A 10,399-nucleotide genomic window follows, 5' to 3' on the forward strand; every position below is an offset into this window, starting at 1 on the left:
TGATGTCAAACATTTTTAATAAATCTGATCCAAACGAATACAGTATGTGCGATGCATCACATTCATGGTAAGGGACTGTATGAAAATTGTATTAGCTTACAAGTTACTCTTTTATTTTGCATGATACAGAATGGCTGGAATATTGGGTAAACGGAGGGAATCATTTGTTTGCGATAAATTTCACTTTTAATGCAGCGATTGCTAATCAAATTATTTTGCTGGCGCGCATTGGGGAAACAATAACGTTCTATTGAGATATTAAATGTCTGTTCCTTATGGTTCCTCTTAAATTATGAATGAAAACACAGTGGAATAAGCAAGCTAACGTTAGCTAGCTAACTAGCCAGCCACTAGAAAATGCGAACAATGAATGCTTCGTCTGCTGATTCACCAGACGTTTTAATGTGCCGATGGCTTCATGTCCAGTCCACAGAAAGAAGAGAACGTGCTGTGATTGTAGAGCCACACGGTGGTCAGTGTGGCTAGACGAGAGGAGAGGGGTCTGAGTAGAAGGCGTTAACAATCTTTTATTCCATGACGTCGATTAGTCTCACACGATTCAACTCTATCTCAGATTTGACCTTGATGATTAGGGCTGATTTAAAACAGTAGATGGCGTTTTGAGGCCTTTTCAACCGTGAAATGCCGATTTTATAAAACAATCTTAGGTAAGAAATGTAATTATTAACACTAGCACTGATGTGTTTAATCACAGCACGGTCATATCTTTAAGTTAAGTGTGCAGCTACTCTTTAATCTACAGTGGCTTTGGGGAAGTGTCAGAGTTTTCTTACACAGAAATCTGCTCTCCCCTTCTGCTTAAATTACATGTTAGACACTCCTCGACAAGTAGTCTGATCTATCTTTAGTGCTGCCCACGGGACAAATGTTACCTCACTCTACACACTCCTCACACTTTATCAGGCCACAAAAATAAAGACTTAACAATACAAGATCTTATTGGTCCACACACATCAGTAACGGCCTCTTTTTAAAAACATTTTGTGCTAAAATGTGTGACTGAGCGAATTGACACCCTTTAAGAAAGAAAAACACTGAGGAAACATTTTCAGAAATGAACTGATTGAGTGTGTTTTAAAAGAGCAGAGCAGCACTCTCTCACTCTCTCACACTGTCACACAACCAGCTGGTCTGTTATACAACCCACAGGGAAAAGGGAGAAGCGTGCTGATTGGTTGACAGAAGTGCTTGTATGTGCAGCTTCACCTGTTTCTGCGCACAGCTGCTGCACCCAAACTTTTCTGGTCCATTTTTAGCTCAATGTTTTTGTGCTCTTCAATCCCACTTCAATAATGCCACGCTGTGATAAGATGAGATAAGGTGTTGATTTGGGGGGTTCCTTTGAGGAATTGTAGCAAAAGATTCAGCTGAGACAAAAGAAACTGTGAAGTGCTGAAGGAAAGCTTAAAAATACCAACGAATCATAAAAAACAACAACCTGCAAACAAAATGTTAACTGGACTTTAGAAATTAGAACGTGTGGATCTTAGTTACTTTAGAATCTGGAGATTTATTTAGATGAAAGATACCTAATGCTTACTCAAATGTTGTACTTGCTGCTTTTCTTTATCGTATGCGATAGTAAAGGGAACATTTTGGGTGTTTGGACTGTTGGTTGAACCAAAGTAATTTAAAGACTGTACCTTGGGTTCTGACAAAATGATCAGAAAGTAACTGACAGTAAAAAAAGTAGTTGTTAGTTGCAGCCCTATTGGAAAAAAATGAATGAATGAAACCCAGAAATAAACGAAAGGGATCTATGTACACATAGTTTTGAACATGACCACGGTTGCTCTAAATATCTCTCCCTGTCATAGGTAGAGCTTGAGAACGAGCTATTCGAGGGCTTTGACAGCATTGTCTCCGCTGCTCGTCGGCCACCTGACACTTTGGGAGCTGAATCATGATGGCATATCCCCAGCCTGAGTGGCCAGTTGCTTCTTTCAGTCTGTGACAGCAGCTGCGCTGCGATTTGGCCCAGTCGGATTCCAGTGGAGCCGAAGCAGGCAGGGGGCAGAAGGAGCTATATTTAGAGAGGGGGACGGGATTAAATTGCTGGGTCTTCACTCTGAGAACCTTTTCTCTGCTCTGCCTTTTCCAGCCAGGACCGACTGCCAAAAGGACCTGCGGCCGCCCCGTCTCCTTCCTCTCTCCACAGACCCCCTTTTGTTCGCCCGCCATGGACCCCAACGCCATCAAGGAGGAGCTGCGCCTGTTCCAGAGCACCCTGCTTCAGGACGGGCTGAAGGAGCTGCTGAATGAGAACAAGTTTGTGGACTGCACCCTGAAAGTGGGCGACCGCAGCTTCCCCTGCCACCGGCTGATCATGGCCGCCTGCAGCCCTTACTTCAGGGAGATCTTCTTCACCGAGGACGGGAAGGAGGTGGAGAACACCAAGGAGGTGGTCCTGGAGGATGTCAACCCTTCCGTCCTGGACATGGTCGTCCAGTACCTCTACTCGGCCGAGATTGACCTCACCGATGACAACGTCCAGGATATAATTGCTGTGGCGAACAGATTCCAGATCCCTTCTGTGTTCACGGTGTGTGTCAACTACCTTCAGAAGAAGTTGTCCTTGACCAACTGCTTGGCCATTTTCAGGATGGGCCTGGTGATCAGCTGTCCCAGGCTCGCTGTGGCGGCGCGCAACTACATCGCCGACCGCTTTGAACTCCTCTACCAAAACGAGGAGTTCCTCCAGCTCGCCGCCCACGAACTGTTCGCCGTCATCGGCGGAGACTCGCTGAACGTGGAGAAGGAGGAGCTGGTGTTCGAGGCGGTCATGGCCTGGGTCCGCCACGACAAGGAGCGCGTCAAGGTCCTGAAGGATGCGTTCAACTGCGTCCGCTTCCGCTTGCTGCCGGAGAAGTACTTCAAGGACAAAGTGGAGACCGACGAGATCATCAAGGCCGACCCGGAGCTCCAGAAGACGATCCAAGCCGTCAGGGATGCCTTCAAGGGGAAGCTTCCAGAGACGCCCAAGAAGGAGGATGGGGAGGAGGGGGCAGACACGGAGGGAGGCGAGGTGGACAGCCTATTCCCCGGCTTCCTGAATGACAGCCGCAGACACGGCATGTACGCGCGTGAATTCATCGTCATGATCAACGACACGGCGGCAGTGGCGTACGATGTCAGCGAGAACGAGTGCTACCTGGCGGCCATGTCGGAGCAGGTGCCGCGTAACCACGTCAGCCTGGCGTCACAGAGGAACCAGCTCTACCTCATCGGAGGACTGTTTGTGGACGAGGACAACAAAGATGTACCGCTGCAATGTTACTTCTATCTGGTAACTATGTTTTTTTCTTTCACTTGATATTATTTAAGCTATGTTAACCAAATATGTCCAACTATTGTTAATAAAACAGTGTTTAGTGTCTTAGAAGTCTGTGAGGCGATAAGACCTAGCTAACGGGTGCTAACACAGTGTTTTAATGTACTTTTCTTCACAGTTGGATCCACTCACATCTGAGTGGGTCGCCCTGCCGCCCATGCCTTCCCCTCGATGCCTCTTCAACGTCGGAGAGAGCGAGAACCTGCTGTTCGCCGTGGCGGGAAAAGACCTCCAGACCAACGAGTCTCTGGACACCGTGATGTGCTACGACGTTGAGTTAGTGGCACTTTTCCCTCCCTCTGTCTTTATTTCTCACCCTGTCTCTCACCTTTTATACAGTTCTGAGGTGATAATTAACTCCAGGAAAGTAACAATATCGCTTTCTTTAATACATATGTGATGTTTAGGTATTCATGATGTGATCTCACCCTCTTAATTGGTTTATTCAATAATAATAGAGCTGCTTTTTCTTTGGTCTATAGTTAGGATGTTTAACTTTACTTATGTTTACAGATGGATTTGGCTCTATACCCCACATGTATCAATGAAGCATATATTTTTCATTTTTAATTTGAATATCAATTCTTCAGGAAGATGAAGTGGAGTGAGACCAAAAAGCTTCCTCTGAAGATCCACGGCCACGCTGTCGTCTCCCACAAAGGAGTGGTCTACTGCATCGGAGGAAAGACGGATGACAAGTGAGTAAATGTGTGTGTGTGTGTGTGTGTGTGTGTGTGTGACCTTACGCTGTGAGCAGCAGCTGTTTGTTGTCTATCATTCTGCCAGACTGCAGAGCTGCGCGGCACTTAGACAACAATTACACTAGAAGATACCGATCCTGTGCATCTCTTGTTGGTGTATACAGTGATATTAAAGGGTCTGAACATGTGTTGTAATCTTCGCTGACTTTGCAGCGCATGCAGCAGTGGTACATGAACAAAACAAGTCCTGAAACCTTAGGATTTAACGCGGCACGTAATGATAAGCTTAAGTGTGTCCATTTCAGAAATAGTGAGGAAACAATTCAACCTTCATGGGAAAAAGGAAAATCCACAAGGCCCAAAAACCTTTTTCATGATTCATGTGGAAGGAAGGTGCTTTTTCTAACAATATGCATCAACAGTCCTCCATTCATCTCCACAGCAAAGCCCTCAGCAAGATGTTTGCATACAACCACAAGCAGTCAGAGTGGAGGGAGCTGGCGGCCATGAAGACGCCCAGAGCCATGTTCGGGTCCATCATCCACAACGGCAAGATCGTGGTGGCTGGTGGAGTGAACGAGGAGGGCCTCACCGCTTCATCCGAAGCATATGACTTCGCGACAAACAAGTAGGGTTCTGGTTTAACTTTTAATTGTGTTAAAAGTTTCCACAAACAACCACATGTAGACGTCATTATTGTCACCGCAAGCTACGGAGCCCCAAAGTGTTAAGTTAAGTTTATTGACCTGTAAGTTATTTCATATTGTCTTGTTTATTTATATATAATATTTAACTTGTTGGGACTCCATATCCCACATCTCACAATCCCACAAAAAAGACATCTAAAGCGAGAGCTCCATCTTACACCTGACCTTCTCCTAATGTCGCATCTCCTCAGGTGGGAGGCCTTCGCAGATTTTCCCCAGGAGAGGAGCTCCGTCAACCTGTTGACCAACGGCGGCTCGCTGTACGCCGTGGGCGGCTTCACGATGGTTCAGACGGAGAACAAGGAGGTGGTCCCCACAGAGGTCACTGACGTCTGGCAGTAAGTCTTCTCGAGTTATGGGACAACGGGTTTTTACATGTTTTGGGTACCGCTGACCGTCCTCTTGGTCTCGTCAGGTACGAGGACGATAAGAAGCAGTGGAGCGGGATGCTGAGGGAGATGCGTTACGCTGCCGGCTCCTCCTGTGTGTCCATGCGCCTCAACGCTGCCAGGATGCCCAAACTGTAGACAGAACTATGTTCTTTCTTTCTTTCTTAACCCCCCCCCCCCCCCTGCATCAACACCTCCTGACACCCACCTCATCCCCCAGCGAGCTGCCTCCGAGGCGTCTCATCCTCGGCACTCAGATTCCTGTGTGCCGAGTTGATCTTTGACATAAATCTTTCTCTGAACTCAGATGATTTCTATCTGTAAACACTCGCTCCTGCTGCTGCTTCAAAGACTGTATTAAAGAAGAAAAAAAACACTATTTAGATTGATCTATAAAGCTGTTTACACCATTTCTAGCATTTTCTTTTTCTTTTGTAAAATAAACATTTGTAAACTTCTGCTTCTTTTACTGTTCCTGACTTTGTGTGATCTACAGAAAAGTGACATTACAGAGCCTGTATCAACACGTCGAGGGCGGCCGAGGCAGAGGAGATGTATATTTTGTTGGCTTCTTTGTACTTTCAGGTAAACAAGGAATTGGAGCTGGGTTAATAGCAGGTAGGTTAACACTTAAACGCAGCATAATGCTCTTCCACGCCTGCGTCAACATGACGGTGGGCGACTGCGGGTCAAGTTCAAGAAGTGGAGACGACAAAACGTGACCTGGAAACGTTGAGGTATGCCTACGCAGTACACACTGAATCCCAACGGTGTCTTTTACATGTTCTTACACTTACGGTCACAGGAGGATGACACGGGAGGAGTTTACACCACATTTAACCTGCAGCTGCCGAAAGAGATGTGTAAATGATGCCATTACACTCATGAACACTGATATGCATTTTGTATGTGCCCTTGTTGAGATCTTGATTATTTTCCTCCGGCTCCATCAGCTCTTCTTGGCCGCTTGGATGCATTTCCCGCCAACCGACGCTTTGACCCAAACGTTTCAAATAACACGACGTAAACAACCTCGTGTTTTCTAGTGATAACGACTTAATTATGCCGTTATCTCGAAATAACGAAGCTTGTTTTCTCTACAGAAAACGTCATATTTAACTTGTGATCTCGAGATAGCGGTATTTAAAAAAATAAATAAAACAATTATGTCGGTTTAGGGCTTCCGTAGTTAATGGTTGATAAAAAATACAACATTCCTCCACATTCATTTATTCATTACTTTAATCAGAAACCACTGTCTGTGCTAAATCTAGCCCTACATTCACACGGAGGTGATCTCATGCCTGTGTGAAGAAACACCAGCTGCTAGAACAGCGCCTGAGTTTATTTCTCTGAACAAAAGTTGAACTGTAGAGTTTTAAATCATCAAAAGAAAAAAGACTGGCCTTCCCCCTTCTTCTGCTGCTGCAAAGTCACCTGAAACCTGATCCGTGTCAATACAGCGAACCTTGAGCTTTATCAGCTCAAGCATGACAGCAGGAAGCTACGGTGCAGGTGGCCAAAGGTGAAGCACACAACAGCGGCCTTTCAGACTAAACTATGCTGGAGTTTCCCTCCCTGGGCGTGGAAGACTGGAAGAGGGAAGAGGGAAGACGAGAGAGTGGGAGGAGGAGTGACGGAGGGATGGTTGTGAAAACAGAGATAAGAGACTCTGAGGTCTTGGAGTGAGCGCCGACGAGGACACTGTAGCTCAAAGTGAGTAGAAAAATAACTTTTCTTTTAAAAACTCTGCCTTTATAACTCAGCCTCTCTCTTCAACACTCCTGAAATGAGCTTTTGGATAGATATGATCATTTTAACGAGGACAAGTTATGTCCTTGAAATCTGACTCTACATGCAATGTGTAAGTGACCCCTCTCACATCTCCCCACGTCTATAATGAGAGCACATCGCACTGACAGCATTACAGGAAGCTGCCATCTCACCGGGATGCCGTAGTCGTGTATCCTGAGAGGCTTTTTCACAAAGCAGCCTGTTTGTTGAGGGAAAGGAGGTTTTTGTTTGCTTCGTTCCCACTGAGTTTGCTTGAGTGTTTGTTTCTCTCCCGGTCTGCTCGCCTCTGGGTTCACCCCACTGCTCTCGCCTTCCTTCCTCCAGCAGTAATTGCCAATCACAGAGGGAAAGGGAAATGATGACTTGCTTGTAGTCTATTTTTTCGTCAGCCAACAACATAATAGCTAATCTGTGGAAATGTTGCTACACTATCATGAAGTCACACCCCCTTTTTGAGCATATATTTTTAAACGTGGTTTGTAAAATTGCTTTTCATACTCAACAGCCATGGAACATAGCAACTGCACCGACGTGGACCGACTGATGACACGCTACTTCCTGCCCGTCTCCTACGCCGTCATCTTCATCGTGGGCCTGGTGGGCAACGTGACCTCCATTTGCATTTACGTGACGAAGCTGCGCCCCTGGAGGAGCAGCAGCATCATCATGGTCAACCTGGCGCTGACCGACCTCCTCTACGTCCTCAGCATGCCCTTCCTGGTCCACTACTACAGCACCGGGGACTGGACGCTCGGCGACTTCATGTGCCGCTTTGTGCGCTTCGGGTTTCACTTCAACCTGTACGGAAGCGTCCTCTTCCTGACGTGTCTCGCGGTTTTCCGCTACGTGGTGGTGACCAAGCCCCTGAGGGCGGTGCAGGTGCAGCAGAAGTTTTGGGGCATAATCGCATGTGCGGCCGTCTGGTTCATCGCCGCTGCCGAAATCGCGCCCATGTTGTCGTTGATATCCCTGGAGAACAAGACTCACTGCTTAGACTTTGCTAGCACCAGACCCGTCGACGCCGTGCGGTGGTACGGCTGGCTGCTCACTGCGCTCGGGTTTTTCCTCCCTCTGGTGGTGGTGTTCCTGTGCTACATCGGCATCGTGAAACAGCTAGCGAGAGGGCCCTACACGAGCAGCCCGTGTCGGGTGCGAGCGCGCCGCGTGACCGTGCTGATCCTGGTGGTGTTCGTGGTGTGCTTCCTGCCGTATCACGTCTTGCGCGTGTTGCGGATCGAAACCCGAAAGAACGCGGAGCACACGGCATGCTTGGTGGACCGTATCGTGCATGCAGCGTACGCCATCTCCAGGCCTCTGGCGGGACTCAACACGTTTTTCAACCTGGTGTTGTACACTCTCTCAGGTGACAAGTTCAGGAGGGCCTTCCTCAGCACTTTCTACTGGGACTACAGGCGCACCAAGGCCAAGTCGCTGATCCACGTGGCCATCATCAGCTACACGCCTGCCGCGTGACAGACAACTGTCCACAATGTCGGGAACGCTGCACGAAAGCCGTGGTTTCTTCATTGTGTACTTCCCAGAGACAACAAATGGTTTTGTGTGCCAACCACAGACATGTAAATAGAAGTGACTCAAGGTTAAAGTTGGCAGAAGTGCATTAGACCTTTGTCTACACCCAAGAATAACTTACCTGACTAACAATGTAATGGATTCTTTTGTTTGCAGCCACGAATATAGTCTTAGTTATAGAAGGTTTCAATTTCCTTTTTCACATTTCACAGTTTTCCTAGAAGATAAGGTGGAACCGTTTTAGAACATGTTGTATATTACACCAAAAGGGCATTTTATATTTAAACTACAATTGCATTTCTTAGTGTACTACACCACACTTGTTTACTGCATGATTGGCATGTTAAAATAAAATAAACATTGAGTCGTGGAGACTTCTAAAGATTTGTAGAGAGCTAGCTCATTGTAGCCTAGCGTTAGCCTGCTGTAATGTTGTCTCATATAAAGTGTCCTATGAGACAGTTTGTTATGTTCCCTCTGTATTTGTTACTGAGTTGTATTGATAATCCTATAAAACGTATATACATGAGGGCCATTGAAGGGAGTGATATCCCGAGAAGAAACTTAGTCGTAAATTTACGAGAAAAGCTAAATTGACAAGAATAAAAAAAACGGCTTTACTTTGCAAAGTTGCATCAAGCTGAGGATCGGGCGATAACTTTTGTGCGTCAGGAACTACAACGCAATATAAAACGTATTGCAAGGATATCACATGTTCCATACTGTTGCACCTCCACAATAACGCGCGTGTGGCACTCCCTGTTTCCTGGTGGCGTCTGTCCAACTTTTGCAAAGTGAAGCAATCTGGTAACTTGACAAAAAAAACACAATTTTTCTGTTTTTTTTCAATCAATTTGTAATTTTTTTTGTGAATTTACGACTTTAATCTCTGATAGTCTGAGTTTTTGTTCCCTAAACATTACCCCACTCCCTCAGGGTCCATGCTTTTTCTTTATTTTATTTTATTCCTTGAGAGGAAGGTCACTTTATCTCAATTTATCATTTAACTTTTTTCTCCTTTCTTTTATTTTTTCCATTTCCTGATTCCCCGATACCTTAGAAATGGCTGGCAATTTTAAAACGACATCCATCATCATGGTTTGCTGCGTTTGTCTCCCCCAACAGTGTGATAAACCCGGATTTTACAGCCCGACACCTCCCGCAGCTACTGATCTGTGAAAGACTCCGAGGTTGCGTCTGAGCTCTCCTCTCTGCAGATGCTCTCACCTTCCCCCAACGAGCTAACAAGGCGGGCGGCACGCTGCTCTCCGTGAGGGCTGGCGACAGAAGAACCAAAAAGGTTGGAATCTAAAAAAACGTTGCACTACCGACAGCAAATCTTAAAGAGCAAAACAAAAATCTTCATGTAACGGAGACCTCCCAGAACAAACATAGAGGAAGCTGTTGCACTGTTCGTCGATCACTTCCTGCAAACCGCTCCATCCTGGGTGCCACGTGTCGCTCTGCCGCATTACCCGGTTTATGGTTCAATTCAAGACAATCGGTACGCCGCGTCAAATAGCACAGCTCTGACAGAAGAGATGGAATTAATGTAACATTTTAAGGCGTCTGTTGCTCCTGTGTGTGCATGAGTGCGCGAAGAAGTGAAATCCAGCATCATTATCGCAGGCTTATGTAATTCTAATCTTTCTCTGTTGCATGCTGTGCGAGTAGAATGCAGCTGGGGATGGAGGGGCTATTTTGGTCTGTGGACACAGCCGTTTCCTTCTCTGCCTCTCGACTGATCTCCTCATCTTCCTCCTCATGAGCAAAAAGAATAAACATAGGTGGAAGTGCTCATCACGGGGAACGGGACATTAATGTGAACCACCTAGTGTCTGTAGAAATGTGTTGAAGCAGTTGTTTGTTTGTCAGATTATTAGGAGGGGAAAGCATTCAGCAAGCCAATTGGTTTCTTCTGTTGTC

General features: G+C 46.3%; 2 protein-coding genes across 2 annotated transcripts; both read left to right on the top strand.

Moving 5' to 3' along the window:
• The first annotated feature begins 2,140 nt into the window (after positions 1-2,140).
• Positions 2,141-5,559, top strand: LOC142952904 (kelch-like protein 41b). The gene is made up of 6 exons (XM_076094931.1): positions 2,141-3,307; positions 3,471-3,628; positions 3,943-4,050; positions 4,496-4,681; positions 4,952-5,098; positions 5,176-5,559. The coding sequence occupies exons 1-6, from the start codon at positions 2,201-2,203 to the stop codon at positions 5,285-5,287; spliced, it is 1,818 nt and encodes a 605-aa protein (XP_075951046.1). The 5' UTR covers positions 2,141-2,200; the 3' UTR covers positions 5,288-5,559.
• A 1,876-nt stretch (positions 5,560-7,435) lies between these two features.
• LOC142953056 (2-oxoglutarate receptor 1-like) lies at positions 7,436-8,416 on the top strand (the record flags this gene model as incomplete). Its single annotated transcript, XM_076095123.1, has 1 exon — positions 7,436-8,416. A coding segment is annotated over one exon (981 nt), but the record flags the coding sequence as incomplete, so codon positions are not given.
• Between the last annotated feature and the right edge of the window lie 1,983 nt (positions 8,417-10,399).

Source organism: Anarhichas minor, unplaced genomic scaffold, assembly GCF_050575085.1.
Source record: "Anarhichas minor isolate MPS153535 unplaced genomic scaffold, ASM5057508v1 ptg000018l, whole genome shotgun sequence".
In the NCBI taxonomy this organism is placed as follows: Eukaryota; Metazoa; Chordata; class Actinopteri; order Perciformes; family Anarhichadidae; genus Anarhichas; species Anarhichas minor.

Excerpts from the sequence above, each read along its gene's own strand:
- LOC142952904 (XM_076094931.1), top strand. The coding sequence starts at position 2,201 with ATGGACCCCAACGCCATCAAGGAGGAGCTGCGCCTGTTCCAGAGCACC. Across the intron at positions 3,308-3,470 it reads TGCAATGTTACTTCTATCTG|TTGGATCCACTCACATCTGA; the intron begins GTAACTATGTTT and ends TTTTCTTCACAG. Across the intron at positions 3,629-3,942 it reads GTGATGTGCTACGACGTTGA|GAAGATGAAGTGGAGTGAGA; the intron begins GTTAGTGGCACT and ends TCAATTCTTCAG.